Below are 21,717 nucleotides of genomic sequence, written 5' to 3' on the forward strand. Positions count from 1 at the left end.
TGTAACTAGAACGGAGTGAGGTTGGCACTCTTGAAATGTCGTTAATGTCGTAACGCCGTTGCCACAACTAATAACAATTTTTATTACGAAAATGCCGAAAGTGATTGAAAAAAGAGAAAGGGTTTCAGGAAGTGCTATTTAATAAAAATAATAAAAATAGTAATAAAGGGCCTTTATTTTGTACTCTATGAATACAATCATGAGGCGAAGTTTAGCCTATAGCTATTCTACTTAACCTCTAATTTAGAATTCAGGTCCGCTTTCAAATATTTATATACCCTGATATTCTAAAATCTAAAATCCACAATACATCAGACGGTAGCGAACATAATCAATGTAAGTGAATTTATATAATGTTTCATCTGAATCTAAACGACTTATATTTCAGCTGAATATTTCCACAATTAGAAAGATTGTGAATGAAGTCCTCTTCAACTGACAAAGAATTTCCTTCTATTGGGAGACCCAAAAAAGTGATGGCATTTGAGAATTTTATGTTTGAGTGAATTAATGCGAAAAGTTTACTACAGGATTTTCGATGAAAGTCATCGTAGAATAAGTTCCCAAAAATTGATTTTTCTATTTTTCATTTGACTTGTCCTATACATTGTAAATATCTTAAGGTACCAATAAATACATAATTATTATTATTTTATCAATGTATTAAGATGAACATCCACGAACACGCGCCAGTTGTCCTGTTAATTGTTTATTCATGTGAAATTTTTGTCCAAAGGTGAAGTTCATCTTGACTTGAAACTTCTGTTAATTCCTTTTACTTATATTGACGCAAGATGATTTTTGTTGAAGAATTTAACATTCTTGTAATAATCTGTTAATTCCTTCGTGAGATACCCATTCCCAACCACTGCATCATATGCATTTCATCTTCGTTCGGGTTAATATTTTTGAAATCTACAACAGATGTAACGTATTCAAACTTTAGCGAAAGAAGATAACGAACATTAACTCTCCTCAAGCTAGTGCATATTATGATATTATACTGATCTCTTGTATTTTCTATGCAAATAACTGCACATATTTTCCGAAGAGAGTCGACATTGTGATTAAATACGTAATAACAGAAACTTTCACGTAAAACGGCGTTGATTCGAAACCCAAAAATGTTTTGGCAAGCCTCATAACCCCACATTTTCGTACTATACAGGGTGAAATGTGTCAAATTTCCATGGCCAACCGAGTGCTAAAATAAAAGTGAATGGTGTACGGGTCTATGTACATATTTCAATTATCCAAATTTTGATCGGTTTCATGCCAACCAATTGATTTTGAATTTTTCAGGTATTGAAAATGATAAATTAAAACATAGTATTGTTACGAACGACCTTAAGTTCGCTCATATTTTCTTTAGAATCTAGACCAGTGTTTTTCAACCTGTAGGTTGCGACCCTCTAGGGCGATGCGTGAGGTCGAGAGAACCACCCCACTAAAAAAGTCAATAAAGTTCGGAAGGACGGATTAGTTTATGCTACTGTAACCCAACTGCACCAACTTACTTAAGACAGGATTAACGTTAATTCAGTGATTGCTATGGTAACTGCTATAGAAATCAGAGAAATAATCCAGTATTAACTTTATCTCGCATCAAATAAGTCGATGCACACAGCCCTTAGAGAATTAATTAGTTCACTAAATTTAAGCGATTTCCTTGCTAACTCTTTATTTGTGTAATTGATGAAAATTCGCACAAATACTAGGTGATAAAAGAAAAGCTAATGTTAGGGGGGGAGGTCGCGAAATATTTTTCTTTACTATGGGGGTTGTGTCATGAAAAATAGTCTAAACTATTTGTTCTCCAACGTCTCCGGAAGCTACGCGTAGGTACTTGGTATGGGCGACCATACCCATGATTTGGAATAAGCGGTCAGGGAATAAAGGTGAATTCTTACCATGTCCGGGTTAGGTGGTGCCGGCGCAGGCGAGGCTGCCGAAGGACTGGCGCACTGTTCTTCGAGGAGCAGATTGGCTTTGGTCTCCTCGTTCATTTTGGACGCCTTCTCCTCCCACATCTGTTTCTCGTGGGCAGGTAGAGATCTCCATTCGACACCAACTATTCTGCTGATCTCTCCGAATTTGGACTCTGGGTTATTCTGCACGATCTGCTTCCTGTATTCTCTCGAGTACAGGATGTATCCCGTAACAACTTTGTTCTTTTGGGTTTTCTGGGACAACAAGAAGCAATAAATATAGAAAACCATAAATTATAAAAAAATATATATAAAGAACAAATTCAATTAAGCAGGGAGAGGGGGTGACATGACTTGGTATTCATCTACGCATGGTATTGATATTTGATATGAATTTTATGAAATTGCTGTACGATTGCTCATGTTCATAATGGCTTACTGGGTGTAAAAAATTCGATGGGATTGGATGGCAGCTCTGTTTCCACGAGAGCCAGAAGACAATGAACATCACGTTTCCCAACTCGATTTTCAAAATATCGCATGCCTTTATCTTCTTTAGTTTTCAAGCTATAAGTGAATCGTCGTTTTTCGGCTCTGCCTCTATTTCGTTAAGTTGCAGTGATATCGAGAATGAAAGAAACATTTTACCGGCACTTTTTCATGTAGAATGCAGTGGCTCAGTCAAAGTTTTTTTCGGTACGCCACTTCAGTGATATTAGTAACTTTATTTTATTTTTTTACATATTCCAGGTACTTCGGTACCTATCGAGAATCAGGTTTATATGAATAATATGAAAAAATATACGTCGTGTCTCTAATTGTTCTTCCAAAAAAAAACTAGTTGGGTTAGTCAGGTTATTTTCATTGATAATATGATAACGAACTTAATATTTTTTTAATTCATTTCCAAATTGCTAGCACTTGCTGTAAAATAAATCCGTTAAAAAAATTCATTCCCCGAATGCCTGTATTAAATGTTTTTTTTTTCCTCAGAGTTCGTGGTTGTGCCATGAAATTTTATGGATTACCATTTGAAAAGCACAAGACTCCCTTCTTTATTTCTGAACTTGTAATTTATTTGTATGATCTGTTACTATGATCGAATAAAAAATAAAAATCATTGAATTGAATTTTTTGGAATTTTTCGAATATCTTCGAATATTTGAAAAAGTCATTCTTTAGAAACGCCCTGTAAATCGAGAACGAATCAAGATACCTAGGATCTGCTTTCTGATATTTTATTTTTACGATAAAAGAGGTCGACGGTCCTTGTAGATTTTTTTTGAGTCTTATAGGTCTAGAGATGCCCTCAGTGAGCATCGAATTTGGGATTGAATGACAGCTCTGTAACTGTAAGAGTAAGGGAAAAAAAGGATGGCATGTTTCTGAAATCGATTTTCAAAAGATTGTTAATGGCCAAAACCGCATCCCTCTATCTTCTTTTTTTTCAAGTTATAAGGAAAACTCATTTTTCGGCTCTTCGTACTGGTGACTCTATTTCGTAAAGTATCAGTGATACCGAAAAACAAATGTTACATTCTACAGACACTTTTCATGTAGAATGCAGTGGCGCAGTCAAAGATTTTTTCAGTCCGCCACTCCAGTAATATAGTGATAACTTTCATTTTTTCAAAATATAAATTTCTATGTTATTTTTACAAATTCCAATCCCATATTTTTTTCTGATACAGAATATGTAATATATATCTTATTGTTCTTTCAATAAAAAAACTCAAAAACTAGTTAACAAGTTATTTTCATTGATAACATGATAATGAACTTTATGCTCCTATGTTGGGTCATGTTATGAGAAATTTTAGAGATCACTTTCATTCCGGATATTCGAGAAGATGCTCGGAAATGAGGAAATTATGAAAATTTCCATGACTACTTCATATTTACCAATTTACCTATACTAGTGATGGCACAGCCTTAATTGTGAAGGTGCTTGAAAAGGCTGTGGTACTGGTATTTGGAACATCTACTAGTTGGAAAGGTTTCGGAACATATTCAGTTGAATCCAGCTTTATAAAATTACCCGAAAGTGATTCATTCCATATTGGGAAATTTTCCATCCTTCCAAAAATCCGGAGTGAAAATGATCTCCAAAATCTCTGATATTAGTAATAATAATGAGTTTCATTCTTTGGAATCCACAAAGTTGTTACAATTTTAATATCTGTATAAAACACCTAAAAAAATCCACTAAAGGCAAAGCCTGTGTCATTTAATAACCTGACACAATTTAGGAGCATAAAGTTCATTATCATATTATCAATAAAATGACAACTAGACCGATCTAGTTTTTGAGTTTTTCATTGGAAAAACAATCAGAGACACGACGTATGTTATACAGTGAATCAGAAAAAAAATATGGGACTGGAATATGTTAGAATAAGACAGGGTTTATATTTAAAAAAATATAGCACTGAAGTGGCGGACGGAAAAAAATCTTTGACTACGCCGCTGCATTCTACATGAAAGGGTGTCTCTAGAATGTAACATTTGTTTTTCGATATAACTGATATTTTACGAAATAGAGGGACCAGTAAAAGGAGCCAAAAAATGAGTTTCCACTTATAACTTGAAAACAAAAGAAGATAGAGGGATGCGGTTTTGGCCATTCACAATCTTTTGAAAATCGAGGTCGGAAACGTGCCATCCATTTTTCCCTATCGCTTACGCTTACAGAGCTGCCATGCAACCCCATCGAATTTTGCCCACCCTGTACTTTCATCTGAACGTAAACTATCCGATTTTTTCGCATGTTCTTAATTTATGTTCGCACACGTTTCCATCAGATCATTTCATCATTTACAGCGCCATCCATGAACACCATAATCATTTGTTGACCCCACTCAATTGCAAAATAATTAATTATAAATTTTTTTTTAAATGCATTCACTCACCTTCTTAGACGTAAGGGGAGTGGTCGTCGTATTACTCGATACAGGCGTCACCGGCGGCATCTCTCCCGACCCCACGGACGGCGGTCCACCGTCCAACGAGTCCTCGATCAAGATATCCATGTCGGTCAGCTTGGTCACCTGCGGGGTCAAGTCCACCTCCATCGGCACAACGGCAGCCTGGGCCTTAGGAGTTTCAACGGCCACGGGAGCGGCACCGATCACTGCCCTGGGTGGGTTTATGATCCGCGTGAAATAGTAGATCTCATCTTCAGTAACCGTCGGGCTGTGCGCGAATTTCTTCAGACCTTCCAGTGGCAGCTTGCGCATCTGCCTGTTCATCTCGTCGTACATGGAAGCGCAGATGAAAACGTCGTTCTCTGGTATCTCCGTTGGCCGGCATGATATGTAGTCGTTGTATTCTAGCACGGCGCACTTGCCCACGATGCCGACGATGGGATGTGTATCTTCCATGGAGGAGAGAAACACCTCCTGCTTATAAAAGACTTTCGCTGGGGAATGAGCTATTTCGGCTGGTGTGACGAACCAGGGTCCACGGAAATAGCACTTGCCGCTAAGAAAAAAGTATTATTGTTATTATCGTGAATTATTCACTGCGTTGATAAGAGAGTCGAATGAGCCGATACATTCATTTGTCGCACACAACAGTTCGAGATCATTGCGCTACAGCGCAATTTTGAGTTAACTCAACGAGTCACTGTGTTAGCGCGAGAAATTTATACATCTCTATTGGTGCCAACAGAATGACAATGTAATTCCTCTCTTCATGGTGCTATTGGACCAAATTCCTTATTTTTGGACGACAAAGCGCCACTGCAACGTGCGAGATTTGACGATAAGCTCTGTAAGTTCATGATATTCTGCATTTAGCCCTCCGTCGCTAAAACTCAATCCTATTGAACACACTTGGGATTAAATACAAAGCGTTTTGGACTGTCATCGACCTCCTCCACATACATTTCAAGAACTCCGGAGAGGACTAATCAAGTATGCAGAGGCTGTGGTTGATGTTCGAAGAGGATGTACTCTTTACTGAAGCTCATTTTTTTTATTTTTCGGGTGAACCGATTTTGTATTACAAATAATAAAAATTAATTCTCACTGCGAACTAATGAAGAAATTGGCAAAAAAAGATAAGTGAGTGAACATTTAGAGATTCATATTCGAAAAATTAGTGAAAAATAATGAAAACTTTTGAAACAAATTTTTTGAACTTTCCTAACTTTTGTGGAGCTGTATATTCATTGAAGACAACTGCCTTCCCTCGGGCTAACTTATTTTGCAAGTTAACAATTTTAAAAATATCAATTGATTCTAAATACATATAGATATAAATTCCTAAAACTTACTCTGGGGTGTCCCAAATGCTACAAATTTGAGCAATCATCTGCTTCCCACCGTCAGCTGCTACATAGACAAAATCACCAGTCTTAACCACGCCACTACAGATAGTGTTATACTGTTCATAATAAGTATTGCCATTGTCCATCTCAACATCCGCAAAGGTCACTACATTCTAAAATATAGATGATCGTTAATGAAACCGAAGATTCAAAAATTTACAATGTACAACTCACAGGTTTTTCCTTCTCGATCAATCTTTCTTGTTCTTGCAATTCGGCCAGTTCATCCTTATGTTTTTCGACTCTTTCCCTGAATACGGACACGACCCTCTTCGGTTCTAGAGGTACCTCCCTAGGGACCAATTTCAAGTTTGGATTTTCCGGGAAGATTTTTATCTTCTTGAAGCATCTTGCTTTTGTGGAATATCTGGATTCGCACACATAAATGTCCTTTTCGTCGTAACCTACGAACAAACATGACATTCAAAAACAATTTAACCTCGCGCAGTGATCGGTTTTTGATGCGTATTTGATATACAGGTTTGAAAAATTGACACGGAAAAATAAGAAATTCAATGTTATAATCTAGACGATGGTCAGGACCTAGTCGAACAGTGGATCAAACTTTTTTGGGTTTTCACTCCCAATCTCTGAAACGAAATCAATTAAAAAAATGAAATAAACGATTTGCTACTGCGTAAATTCTTGCACTAATTTGTCAGGCAACAATTTTTTCTAGTTGATTTGCTCCTGACAAATCAGTGCAAGAATTTACGCAGAAGCAAATCGTTTATTTCATTTTTTTAATTGATTTTGTTTCAGAGATTGGGAGTGAAAACCCTAAAAATTTTCAGGAAAAAAATAATTTTTCATATTTTACATTCCCTAAGTTTTTCGTGAATTCGTTCTATCCTCGTTTTATCGAAGACAGTCCAATGATACTCTCTCGTTTTATTCTGTTCTGTCCTTTTTGTCAGCTTTTAAGGAATATTTATGATTTATACTTTAATCTTCGTTGTAAAAACAAATCTGCAGATATGTAATTCAACACTATCAAAGAATTCGAAGGAGTAACTATTATTCTTCTTAAAGATTATTTCTGTTGACAAATTGTATTCACGAGGAGGGTAATTCGAAATGATTTTTGTAAAACGCAGTTGATTGGCGAAATATCTAAGTTGACGAAAACTTAGTGTTCACCATTATACTCCTGAAGAATATTTGTGGAAGAGACTGGAATAGTCATCTATTTATGTTTCTTGATACATGCTCACAATTCACATTACGTATTTCCTTTGAACTTTGATTAAATATTGATGAAGTTGTCATGGAACAGCTGTATCCGTCCAGACTGTTCATCTGAGATTCGGTTTTGTCTCCAAATCCAAGAACTAAGGGTGTAGTCCAACAACACCGAATTCTTCGCTGTAGGTCTTGATTGTCCATACAGAAAACTGAACGACACGTTGAAGAAATGAAAGTTCTACACTCTTTCTCGAAACTAATACATTTTCACTCACCAATAATCGCTTATAAATACAGCATATTCACAAATCATTTTCAAATATCAATTAACAATAAGCTGTCAATTTCTACATAGCGCTACCTACAGTGGGAAGAACGAAACTTATCCCTTATTCACAAAATTGCAAAAACAAAATCGAATCAGTGCATACACCATGTTTTTAGACATCTTAGACATGACTATTTCACGAGTAAATAAGTTGAACAGTAATATTTGCTAAATATTCATTCTCCAAGCTATCTTGAATTTGAGAAATTTCAAAATTTTATCGCTTTTGCCGGCTTGCACGTTTTATCGCTGTCTTTCATAATAGTTCATGAAAATTTCATTTTTCTAACAATGAAGGACAAATAGATCATCTTTGATCACTGAAAATATATTTTGTAGTTATCCGTGTAATTTTGGATCAGGTTAAGAAAACATTACCCAATATATCGTATCCTTCAAACAACGACTGAAAATATGCTGAGATCGTAGTAAAAGATACCTTTACCCCCTTACTTCACAAAACTTGAACGGAGAATCAACGCTTGATTGAAGGATAAAAGTGAATTTGTTTTCAATCGATAATTCAGTCATGAGCATTCAGAGCATCATTCTCGCATAAAATTATGATCTATATACTCCCATTAAATGATTCTCAATTGCTACTTCTTCAATTTATTCAGAAATAAAACGGTGTCAGTGATTGCGTTTTATGAATCGTGTGACTGTCAAATCGTTGATCAGGCAACCAAAGTTTTGTGAAACCCGCTATTTGTCTTTAAATGCAGTTTTTTTACATACATATAATAGTATTTACCTTCTGGTTTCATTGTAAAATACTGCTTGACATTCATGACACAGCATCTACCTTTCACCTCCTCCAGGGAAGTAGCCACGTGACAATCGGATTTGAACACTTCTTTTTCCAAAAACTTCCTCGTTGTAACATGGTAAGTTTCAGCGGGTCTCAAGTAGAAGTTTCCGTACAACATGTGCTGACCTTCGTTACTCCAAAGTCTTTCAATAACCAGAATGTGAGGTTCACAGCCTGTTAAAGAAAGTATAATGTTTTAGTAGATTTCAGACATAAACGGCAAACAAATCCATTCACCTTTTTCTTTGGAATCCATGTAGACAAACTCTCCCACTTTATAAGTCTCCTGATTGCAGGTCATGGCCTCTCCCACGCTCATGTTGGTAGATTCCTTGATTATCGAGTCATCAGAGCTTCTGGTCTCAGTTTCTTCCTCTAGCGACTCTTGAAGCAACTTACTCTGTTTCAGCGCCTCAACCGCGGAGGTTAAATCTGAAAGGGTGTAGTTCAAGGCCGTAGATTGAAGGAGTTCGCCGTGTTTACAAAGTTCGTCCCTCTGTTTGATGAAGAAACTTTGCATTTCGACAGAATCCTCAAACACTTGAGAATCCGTCCTGGAAAGCCTCCTCGCCCTATCTAAGCATGCGAAAAAGTCGTCTTGGAAAACGTCTAACCTCTTATACAATCCTTTGTCCAGGCGTCTTTTTATCAGATCCATGGACAGTGCTCGTACTCTGGAAAAATTGTTGAGGTCTATACTTTCTCATAAAAACTACAATTTTGTAGATAACTAGCTTAAACCCGCGGCTTCGCTCACGTAATATGCCATTGTAAAACGCTGCCAAGTATATAATAAGAATAATTTAAGATAATGATCGGAAAATCAACAAACCTCATTACAAGAAATTTAAGTGAAAATTAAGTCGAAGAGTAATTATGATTAATAATAGAAAACAATATCAACATGAGTTACTCTCTCAAATGATGTTTCTGAAATCAACCTCTGACCTACATGGTGTAGAAAGTAGCTTTCCACATATTGTGAATGAAAATCAGCAGAAACTTCCTTATCTCAAATCGAACATCCTGAATATTATCGATCCATAGGAAGCGCGAATAATGGTTATCTAAAGGGTGATTTTTTAAGCGTTGTTTTTTTGAAAATCGAATAAAACACTCAATTTGCATCATATATTCAAAATTTTTATTGAAATTCATAACTTGGCCCTTGCCATTTACATTTTAAATATAACTTCATGTAAATGTTGTCCGCGGCTCCGTTTCAAAAGGTTCATTTAGAAGGTACAATTTTGCGTCACTTTTTCGAGCATTTCTGCTTGTATTCCGCGAATTACGAGTGTTATGTTATCCTGTAAGGCTTCAATCGTGTTCGGTTCGCCACATAGACTAACGACTTTACATAACCCCACAAGAAATAATCCAGAGGCTTCAAATCGCATGATCTTGAAGGCCAATTCACAGGGCCATTTCGAGAGATAAGCTGCTCACCAAATTAATCCTTCAACATGTTCATTGTTTCACGAACTGTGTGGCATGCGGCACCGTCTTGATGAAACCACATGTCAACCAAGTTCAACTCGGCCAACTGGGGCAAAAAACAGAACGATTGAAGAGCGATTTGAAGCCTCTGGATTATTTCTTGTGGGGGTTACGTAAAGTCGTTAGTGTAATGTAGACAAACCGAACACGTTTGAAGCCTTACAGGATAACATAACACTCGTAATTCGCGGAATACAGGCAGGAATGCTCAAAAAAGTGACGAAAAATTGGACCTTCCGAATGAACCTTTTGAAACGGAGCCACGGACAACATTTACATGAAGTTATCTTTAAAATAAAAATGTCAAAGACCAAGTTATCAATTTCAATAAAAATTTTGAATATATGATGCAAATTGAGTGTTTAATTCGATTTTCAAAAAAAAACTACGCTTAAAAAATCGCCCTTTAGTTATTTGCAAGGAAAGTACAAGAGATCAGTGTTTGTGTTTTCATTTTGCTGTGAAAGAATAGGTATTGATATACTGACACATAACTTGCAGATGCTTGAGAAGAGTTTATGTTGATTATTCTCTTGGAAATAAGTCTCCGACTAGAAGATACTTGTGTTTGCTATTTTTCCTCTTTGAAAGATTAGCTGGCGCCCGATCATAAACCCCGTTACAAGATTAATCAAACCCAGGTATATTTAAAGTATCAAACCATGAGGCACAATCTGTCAACATGGGTACGCCCCTATTGCAAAGAAATTTAGAAACATAAACGGTACTTACTTCTTTCCATCCACTTCATCATGTTCCGGAAGTTCTGTCAAAGAATCCGAATAACACCTCTCATCAGAGTCTTGGTGATTGTAAACGATGGTGAACAGATTGAGTAATATGTCATTGACGGCCGCCGGTACGTCAGGAATATTTTCGTCGCTCTCCTTCAGCTGCAGCTTGGTCTGGAGGCAGACGCGCTGCAGTATGAGGGCGTCTTTGTAGATCTGAGAATCGGGTTCGTTGTACTTACAGGCGTTATCGAACATAAGAATGAAGTCGGAGGCTAGATCGTCGACAGACTCATAACAGCTGGTTTTCAGTTTATGAGATATCTTCTCCATGTCCATCGGGTTCTTTATGACCTCGTAGTAGTCTGGATAATCCTGAAATCCAGCATGTACTTTACGAATAAGATTCGACAAAGTTAAGTCATTGCATTTTTTCGGCAGAATATATTTATTCATTATGTATCGCATAATTTGGAAAGGGTACAGCCCATTTGATACAAATCATAAGGTAAAATAAAATAAATTGCATAAAACAGTATTAAAAATTCAATAATTAATTCAAAACTCACTTTTTTAACAAGGATAATGATTTACCAAAAAATGAAGATAAGGTGACATATTGTTACAGGGTGTTTAACATCTATTGATATAAAAATGCTGGGAGTAGTTGGTAGGGACAGGATTAGAATAAAAATACGATACAACGTAGGACATTCTCAAAGGTTCATCAAAACTGATCAAGGTCAGCAGATCAGGAAAATTAATATAACCATTCAAGAGCCTGAAGAGAACTATAAAATTGAGTCTTTTTTCGTCACTGATAGCCGTATGCACGGAGTTGTTCACTAATATCAAATTAATATCTCATCAAAAATAATGTTATTCTTCGGAATAAGTACTCGACAAAGTAATTTATGCATTTTTGAGCTAAACATCGAGTAACATGAACAGGAAACCCATGTTATCTGGGTGAATTATTTAGTAGAAATATTTCCAATGGGGAATTCTCCTCAATTTGGGTTATCACAGCATATGCTAGTTTAAACTGAATAATTATGAGATTCATTAATGAATTTTTCAAATGCAACGCGAAAACTATTCAAAATCATTTTTCAAATATTTATTTAGGTTTTAAAATTTAAATTGCTTCGTTTCTAGTTTACGATTTGGCAACAGCGCCTACTAGAAATAAAAAGAACAATGGCTTGCTTATCAAATATCAGCCGTTGATTTACAGCGATCATAAGGCGCGTACTCAATGACGAGCCTCAACAGCAACCGGCCATAAAAATCCCATAAAATTTTACGATCTTCCTCGTTCGTCGCAGACTTCATAGAGAGCCATCTTTGTTTATCTCATCAAGATAGTGTATTTATTGTCTTGTATTACCAACGCATATTTCAGTCGATGTTGCTAACTTGTGCAATAGAAACGAAACGCTTTAAATTTTAAATACCCATTTTTATTTCTCATTTTTAAGTACTTAAAATAAATTTTCTGGAAAGCGGTTGAAATGGTTATTTCAAAATGTGACGTTTCAAACATGTTTCATAAAAAATACATAATTTTCGTCAGAAGGAGTATTCCCCTCTGTATATTCTCTATAGACATGAACCAATCTTGATAAGCTTTGGAATCATTTTTATATTATTCTAATCCTCATCAAGTTTCTGTGTTTGATTTCGGTATGAATACAAATCATTCATCATAGTAAATCATGTTTAAAAAAAAAATGTATAAACTCACGTTTTTCGATGGTAGTTTCATGAAAATCAAGGCAAGCTGCCTGTTTGCTTTCGGTTCTCTATAATCCCTAATTGTGTCATACAGCATCCTCAGATTCTTGTCAATTGGGGGATTGGGTTTTCGTGGTCGAACCCTGAAATATTTGAAAACAATTGAAGTTTACCCAAATTTCTTGACGCGATAATCTGAAATATCTTGAATTGCTTAGTGACAAATTAATCACTTTCAATTAATATCAACAAAAAGAGGAATTTCATCGAAGGACCAAATTTTTGAAGCCTGAGGAAATTAACGAACGAAAGATTGCCTTACGAGTGTAGTGAATTTTGAGTTGATCCTTAAAACGAAATCCTCTTATGTATTTCGACTGCCTAACAAACTGATCAATTCAACAATTTCTACTCACGTCTTTATCACAGTTTTTTCCTTTTTTTCAGGAGTGATAATTACAGTCTGTGCCACTTTTTCCATGAGATGCTTCTCCAAAATGTTGGAATCTTCGTATATGGGAGAATTCTCTTCATTATACTGACGACAATTGGCGAACATCAATTTGAAGTCTTTGGCCAAATCCGCCTCGGAACTGTACTGATCTGCCTTGATTTTAGACTCGATTTCCATATAATCAATAGGTTCCTGAATCACTTCATAATAATCAGGATAGAGTTTTTTCGAAGGCTTCTCCATGAAACCTAACATGGGTTGTCTGCCGTCTTCGCACTGTAAATGTAGAAATCAAGAAGGCCAAGTTGAAAAAAAGAATAGATTCTTTAATCATCGTTATTATAATACTGCATTTTGCGTTACAAGAATACAACATACTTTCTTTATTACTATTGAAACTTATTCTATTTGTTTGCTTGAATGTGTAATTATACTGTAACTAGTTTTTCACTTTGACTATGTTGATAAGGAATACAAAAACAAATGATTCTATGAGAAATAACTCTGAAGTACTTCATCATGACCATCTTAAGCATTAAACACTTCATATCGTTAGAGAAATTTTATGGAAAGAACGAAAGAGACGAAATGTTTTTGAGTTTTCCACAAAGATTAATATTCTGAAAATAAAAACGTATATTCCCTATTCAAATAATCTACTTGGCCTTGCAATGACCTTGAAATCAAACTCCAAGGTCAGATTAAATGTCTGCATTCGATGTTTCCCAACTTTTTGTTGGGATTCACTTTGAGGTTTTCTTCATCTTTTCTCGGCTATTTCAGAGCGGTTCGTCCCTTCTAAGTATGGCTTGGTAATTCACATAATTCAAAATGAGAATGTAGGTAGGTAAGATAACGATGAATTGAAAAATGTTTACTTACCGTAAAATCCAGCAGATGTTTGGCAATGGCATGAAGCCTCTTTTTAAGAGGAAGAGTGTCTCTAGGCAATCTTCCTCTAGTCGGGGTTATGACTGTTGGTATATTCTTAGGCTTAGGTCTTCTTCTAATTTTGTCATCGCTTTCCACCTCGCTGTCTGTATCCTGAAATGATTTCTCTTTTGACCTTGATGAAGAAATTCGCAACGTTTTTTCAAGAACAAAAACTTACATAAAGCCACTCAATGAACTTGAAAATGGTAGAGAAAGTACAGATTCCAAAAATTAGTGAAAGTAAAGGTGAAAAAAAGATCTATGAATGATATGGAAGAACTGGTAATACAAACATTAAGTATGAGTGATATTTAGTGTTAAAAGTGTTAGATATTGAAGGGAAATAGGAAATGTTAAAAAGCAGTGCTGAAGCATACCTTGCCGATTTTGTTAGTGACTCTGGTTTTTACCTGATTTATATCAAGTAGTTCTTGCACTTTATTCTGCATGATCTTCTGTAATCTCACTGCATCCTGTGAAAAAACTCAAAACATACAGTCTTCTCCATACAGATAGAAGGCTTGTTATATATTCCCAAAACATTAACAAAGTATTTTTATCAATCTGCAGAAGCAAACATTTATTCTGCATATTATGAAATCATTTTCATTAAATAATTTCGACTCATCGAAAATTTGACTACTAAATTTAGTATTCCTTCAAAGATATTTCGAGAGTTCAATCAACTGAGTCAACTTCCTTAAAATGATTGTTCGCTCAGAAGTAGTACTATCTATTGGCTTTCTCCTTTTTACCTAACGACGAAAACAGATTTCTTCGCAAATATTCATTTAATAATAATATCCAGCAAATTTGGTTGAGAAAAAAAAGAATAAAAACAACAACAATGTGATAAGGGTCCAAACTTTGGACATAGAAAAATGATTTGAAGAAATTGTATGTGACGGGATATTTAGCCAGAAAACGATGAAAGATGAATTAAATGAAACAGCTTTTTTCAGAAAATTGGACTACATTTTATTTACTCGAATTCTATTCATTTTGTCAACGTTTCGGAGATATAGTTAGTTGCACCTTCTTCAGGGCTAAAAGACAAAATTATTTAATTGAATTTAGACACAAAATTGGTAAGATCCTCCCTAAAATAACATTTTTCATCGTTCAACTCTAATTATGTTCGGCAAAATAACTCTTTTAATAATGGAATTTTAAATTAAAGAAGAATTCCGGTAACAAGTAAATGTTGAGGAAAGCCTTATAAATATGTTGATGTATTATATCTTCTTTTCTTTATATCGAGAAAATTTTTTCAATCAGGTGTCACCAAATCTAGAAACTAAAATTTTCATGGCGGGTTTCAAATCTGCTGAGCACTATAACTACTTTATGTCAGAAATGAGATGATTTTTGGCATAAGTTTGTGATGATAAGCCGACATTTCAATTTTGAGGTGTTCAAATTTGAACCAAATCCGTTGACAGGCATTCGAAATTTTAGTAGCAACGCTGCCAAAAGCATGCGAGCGAAAGTGGAAGAAAGCCAATAGATGTCTTTTTTAAGGAAACAAATTAGGACAGAGTTGCGCATCGCGCATCTATATATCATCTACGAGTTCAATATTTATCAAAAATTGCCATGTTTCAGAAACCATGATAGTTAAATGAAGTTAAGTTCATTTTTGTTCAAATCAAGAGGTAAATCAGGCAATTTGATACAAAACTGGTTTTACTACTCAAAAACACAAAAACACTGTAGATTTCTGATATAAGTGATCTCGACAAATCACCTAGAACAACTTTTTCTTTTATTTTTTGATTGAAAGCGACAAGGAAATCTGTTAGTCTGAATGGAATATTTTAAACGAACATCTAATAACTAATTAATTATAGAATAATTTGGGAGCAGTTCTTCTAGAACTCATAGGTATTCTCTCCAAATATCAAAAGCCAAAGAAATAATAATGAATAATTGTTATTTCTTCTGTTTCTAAATTGGGGTAGAAAACACGTAAAAAAGTTCAAAAGAATCTAACTGAAGTATCAAATGGAGCTCCAGTTTTGAAAGTAGCTCAGTGGCCAAAGAAACAATTTTCTAAGGTCCGCCTACATTTCAACTAGATGTGATTTTTTTAATAACTCGAAATTTGCATGTATTTTGACGAGCTGCGTGTTTTCAACTGCAGTGATTCAAAACTTACGCCACTTAGAAGCTCCAATGTTTAGTATGTTCTGGATGATATTTGTGATTCAAGGGAAAAATACTGCTCAAAAATTGTAGATATCTTGCGTACATGTAATAATATGCAGGGTGTCCCAAGATTGATGGGAATCAAATTGGATGCAGAACCTCAAAATGAGAAGAAAAGTTCCCATGGAGGAATGTCCGGAAACACTTTGTTGAAGGGTTATGCTGCTTCAAAGATGAAGACTTGATTATGCATTTATTAAATTTTTTTGAAATGGGACTAAGATGAAGAAATGAAATTTCGCAAAGGTATTTTTAAATGGATGTACTTGAAACTCATTTTCTCTCTCATACCCCATACCTAAAGAAAGGAGAAAACGACAATCCTTTTTATCTTCTACCATAACTTTTCACAGGCTTTGAATACCATAATTGAAAATTATGCATTGAAAAGACAATTTCATTTGAAAACTATATCTAGTATGGTAAAATAAGATATATAGGTTATCTATTAATATGTCTCTTGCTGGCATCACGAAAAAACTGACATGATATTCTCTCTTTGCTCAGGATCGACCTTTTTCGGATGTCAGTTTGACTACCCGCATAGTATGAACTATTTATTTTGCTGTGTGTACCTAATTGAGCTTAAATTATGACACAAATTTTCCAAATGAGGAATATAATGATAGACCTAGACAGATCTAATTCATTTTTTTACAAACACAGTTGGGGGACAATTAAGTTTCCAGAAAAATCGTCATTTCAATGGATGATAATATAGAAAGCCTAAATGAAAAGTTATGGTGGAATATAAACAAGGATTGACGGTTCCACCCTTCTGTAGCTAGGGGGATGTGTGAAAATTGACTAGATTTTCCTTCCATCATTTGATATTCAAATGAAATTTTTTTTTTAACACTGGAGTCAAGTAAACCATAGAAACTACCAAAAAACACTGATTATTCTGTGGTTTTGACCGAAATAACCTTCGGAAAGTCCATGAATACATTTTTTTTTCAAAAATTAATACCCACTAAACTACAAATTTGCCGGATAAGGGACCGGTATCAATCGATTTCTCAGGATTTCTCGATGCCTATGAAGTCCAGCCCATTCTAGTTATAACGATCATGAAGCAAAAATAACACCTTCCAGATACCTAATGTCCATCTTTTCTAATTCAAGTCTGCTGATGACGTTAGACACTGAGTCTAACGGCTTCAGTGTAACTAAATGACGAATCCTAAGTAGGTTGGGGGGCACACCCCATTTACTCATAAAAACTTTCCTTCAGCAACAAAAGCCACCAATTGAGAATTCGAATTCTAATTTGAAGAACTGGGAATGATAAAAAAAATACCTTGTATAGCTTCGAATTTGGTTGGTTGTACTTTTTAGCATTCTCAAACATTATGGTCATGTCTCCGGCAACCTCACTCAGCGTTCCATACTGCTTGTTCTGCAGTTTTCTCCTGATTTGGGTTAAGGACAGCGGATTTTTAATCTCTTTATAATAATCTGCATAAAACCTTCTGCTGGGCAACTTCCAGAATGGTTCACTCATATTTTGACCAGTATTGCTGGTGGCATTTTTAATGGTATCAAAAAGGATCCATTGTGGGTTGTCTGCATCAGCAGGATCTCTTGCTTGCTGGGTGAAGAGAAAATATAACGATAATTACAATGACACAACGATAAATTTGAAGGATAATCTCAACCTTCTTCTACGGATGTATTATAAAGAGATGTGAAGAGAAATACTTCAGGTTAATTTAAAAAAAATAAGAAATCGAAGCGATTCAGTTTGATAATGTTGAAAGTTTTGGGCAAAGTTACTTCCAAGTGGTCAGATTCCCACCTAACCACACAAAAATTTGGCTACTACTAATTCAATTCTATATCTCCTATGCCTCTTCATAATCATGGTACGGGGTAAAGTTGTAATACAATCGTCAAAGGAAGTAGTTTATTAACTACAGTAAAATCCGGTTATAACGACATTGAGGGGACCGTGAATATTAAGTCGTTATATCCGATGGTCGTTATATCCAAAAAATTTTATAAAGAACTCAGAAATAGGATTATCTATGTATTTTATTTTGAGATCGTAATAACTGCATACATAACGAATACATATGCGAGTACATGGATAAGATCATCAAATTCATACTGTAAATAAGTACATGTTACAACATCGAACTTATTCATGTACATATACAATTAAACAGTAGTAGGCTTAAAAAAATGAGTAATTTTACTTTGTTTTTTAAATCTAAAATTTTCATAATAGACACGTTCAAGTCTCTGGTCAATCATAGAAATACTGTTCAATAATTTCTGGTCATTTAGTCCTTCATAAGTAACAAATTTTTTCAAAATCGATACTACGTGTAGAGCCTCGGCACATGATGACGTCGTTATAAACGGAAGAAATAGAACAAGCTTAGAAAATTTTTGTCGCTATAAGCGACTTCGTCGTTATAGTCGAAGTCGTTACGTCCGAATGGTTTTATGTTAAATTACTTAGAATTTCAAACAATTGTCGATAATTTCTTCGTTATATACGGATTTTCGTTATAACCGGTGTCGTAATAAACGGCTTTCACTGTACTTCCTTTAACTTAACATATTAGTTAGATCATGTGAATTGAAAAACACAATATTGAAAAAGTCAAGGTACTGTTTTAAGAATAATATTCTACTAGTATAGCAATAAATCTGTTATCTCACCTCATCATCAATAGATTCTTCAGGATCCATTTCCATCTCAGATTCTTCATCTCTTAAAGCAGCTGTTACTGCAGAGAGACAGGTGCTACCCCTCAATCGTTTATTCCTAATTCTTTCACTGCTCTTTCCTGAAGTAGATTTAGCATGTTCGACTTCAATCTTCTTACTTTGAATGATCTGGAGAGAGCGACATATTGCATTTAAAAGCTACTCAAAACATTTTCAATATTATTTATTTGTATTATTTGAGAATACAGATCTTGGTCTGTTGGGCTACCCTTTATGTAAATAAATAAATAACAAAATATATGCAATATAAAAGAAAACATAACACAGGCAAATTAACACAACCAAATTGAATGACAAAAAACAAAACAGGAATTGAAATTAAAAAATGAAATACTTTGATGGACTAACCTTTTTCAATGCCTTGGCATTCTTATATATCTGGGAACCAGGTTCATTGAATAAACATGCATTGTTTGTCATCAGTATCAAATCTTTCTCCAAATCGCATAAACTCAAATATTCATTATTCTGAATTTTCTGAGCAATCATTCTCAGATCAATTGGATTGTCAATGTGTTCATAATACTCTGGATATTTCTTTTTAGAGGGCAGAAGCTGAAAAACCGTGTGAAGCGGTTTATTATCAGAATCTGTAGCTGTCATAACTGCTGTGAAGAGTTCCTCATATATACCAACTTCCTCATCAAGATTTGCCGAACTTTCTGATGTATCTTCAGAGTGATCAATGTCTATTTTTTCTGGTAATGACCTTTTTTTGGAACGTGCGTTCCTTGTTTTCAATTCAACTTCTTCTTCTTTTGAGTTTAGTAATCTAAAATTCCCTCAACAAATTATGCAATTGTTAATCTCCGAAGAAATAATTGAATGAAATAGGAATATTCTCACCTGTTTTTATTTGAGAGAAACAAAGCCCACAAGTCCAAGGCATCCCTGTGTTCCTGCGAGTTTTTCTTATAAAATGCTTTGGTATTACTCACTATCAACTCGATATCATTCTGTAAATCATCAATATCTTCATATTCATCTGTCTTCAATTTTTGTTGCACTTTTAACAGATCAATAGGATTTGTGACCACTTCATAATAACCTGGCTCTTGTCTTCTCTTGGGTACACGGATGAAAGAATCACACAAAAGAGTTCCATCTTCCTTTTTATGAGTTCTTATTGTGTCATATAATTGCTGACATAGTTCCATCTACAAAATAATAATAGTAATGTTAACAATTTTGCTGATGAGAGGATTTCATTATGACAAGATAAATTAATACATCTTTAAACCGTTCAAAAATAACTAAATAACAGACTAATGAACAATATCAAATATTGTCTTCAAAATATTAGACTAAAAACATACTGGATCTTGCTTTTTGCTCCTTTTCCTCATTGTGGGACCACTACTTGTGGAAGCTTCTAAACTGTCCAGGGAATCTTCCTCATGGCCTCTACTAGCTATTGAACTAGTTCTTCGTCGTTTACTCATTATCGGCGTTTTTCACATCAAATCACAAATTTATTAATTCAAGCTTTTCGGCGTCCCAACGCCACTTCTCTTTGCTTCTTGACAGTAAAATCTAACCTAATTTTTGTTGTTGTTTTGTAACGCATAGACATAGACTAATCTGTCACAGAACATAACTTCTGTGTAACTTTTCATAATTAATGGTCTTTGAAATTATTCCATTCGAAGAAAAATAATATTTTTCCTCAAAAAATACTAAATGAAATACTTTAAAAAAAACAATATAATGAATAGGTTATCTATTTAGAATTCAATAGAAACTATAGACTGATAATGCCAATTATATGGCTTGTTCGTAGAGTGCTTCACTTATGGAGTTCACTCCATAGGTTCACTTCACTATTGTGAACTGTACAGAGAACAAGCGCTCAAGCGCATATGGATTTTCCGTACCCTGTAGCAGAGATAAACTCTTGTCTCTGCCTATAGAGTTCACCACAACCACAATTGCAAACAAGGAGATATATCTCCTTGCGTTGCAAACCACTCTACGAACAAACGTATTATGATAATTAATTATAGTTAATTAATATCTTCATTATAATATTAATGATAATAATAATTAGGTCCTTTAATTCGTTTGCATAAAAAGTGTAGCACTTTTCCACACTCGATTTTAGTATTCGTTTGCTGATTGAATTTACACCAGTGTAGAGGAGTTATCTACATTTCCTTTTGACTATGTGTAGATAAACTACACTTCCTCTACACTGGTGTAAATCAAATCGAGTGTAGAAAAGTGCTACACTTTTGCAAACGAAAGGACCTATAATCTGGCCTGACTGGCAGCTATCTATAATGAATGGCCTGTCAAGTGGGAAGTGGGCACCGTAACGACGTAGACGGTGCAAGCAAAGATATATATCTTTGGGCAAAGATTATAGAGTTACCTAACTCTATAATCTGCTCTATAATCGCTGAATGTGCTGCGCAGGATATTCATCAGCCAGTACTCACCCAAGCTGAGTTAGTAACAAAGCGCATGAAGTGGACAATGACCATAATTTTTATGAAACTATTGTGCGCGGTATAACATCACGGAACTAGGGCAGAACACGAACAACTATAGGAAAAGGCTCTATGAGGAATTTTGTTATGCCTACCCACATCTCAATGTTACTAAACAACGGGTGGCAGAGACCAATACCACGTAATTTTGAGGAATGAACTCATACGCAAAGCCAACATCGAGGCAATAAACAAGAACTTCACTGTCAGTTATCAATAGAGAACAATACCAAAGCCTGAATACCAGCACGAAAGGGGAGAACTTCACCGACAAATTGACTCTGACATGAGGAGACACGTTGCTGAGTTTGAAGGAACAAATACTTTTCATTGAATAGCAATTC

The 21,717-nt window shown here is 35.0% G+C and overlaps 1 protein-coding gene across 4 annotated transcripts in view; it reads right to left on the reverse strand.

Moving 5' to 3' along the window:
* LOC123318616 (protein polybromo-1) overlaps positions 1-20,406 on the reverse strand; it is a 36,629-nt gene extending 16,223 nt beyond the window's left edge. For 3 of the 4 annotated variants that reach the window (XM_044905281.1, XM_044905280.1, XM_044905283.1), the window contains exons 1-16: positions 20,201-20,406; positions 19,731-20,041; positions 19,233-19,656; positions 18,816-18,992; positions 17,446-17,736; positions 14,315-14,410; positions 13,887-14,048; positions 12,967-13,280; positions 12,561-12,693; positions 10,815-11,188; positions 8,820-9,256; positions 8,526-8,756; positions 6,433-6,662; positions 6,205-6,371; positions 4,838-5,408; positions 1,911-2,183 (exon numbers count right to left, since the gene is read on the reverse strand). In XM_044905281.1, coding sequence (XP_044761216.1) covers positions 1,911-2,183; positions 4,838-5,408; positions 6,205-6,371; positions 6,433-6,662; positions 8,526-8,756; positions 8,820-9,256; positions 10,815-11,188; positions 12,561-12,693; positions 12,967-13,280; positions 13,887-14,048; positions 14,315-14,410; positions 17,446-17,736; positions 18,816-18,992; positions 19,233-19,656; positions 19,731-20,041; positions 20,201-20,326 — 4,317 coding nt within the window. In that variant the 5' untranslated portion in view covers positions 20,327-20,406. The remainder of the gene's footprint in view (positions 1-1,910; positions 2,184-4,837; positions 5,409-6,204; positions 6,372-6,432; positions 6,663-8,525; positions 8,757-8,819; positions 9,257-10,814; positions 11,189-12,560; positions 12,694-12,966; positions 13,281-13,886; positions 14,049-14,314; positions 14,411-17,445; positions 17,737-18,815; positions 18,993-19,232; positions 19,657-19,730; positions 20,042-20,200) is intronic. The other variant, XM_044905282.1, reaches the window with a different exon arrangement.
* Between the last annotated feature and the right edge of the window lie 1,311 nt (positions 20,407-21,717).

The sequence above is a fragment of the Coccinella septempunctata genome, chromosome 8, assembly GCF_907165205.1.
Source record: "Coccinella septempunctata chromosome 8, icCocSept1.1, whole genome shotgun sequence".
Lineage (NCBI taxonomy): Eukaryota > Metazoa > Arthropoda > Insecta > Coleoptera > Coccinellidae > Coccinella > Coccinella septempunctata.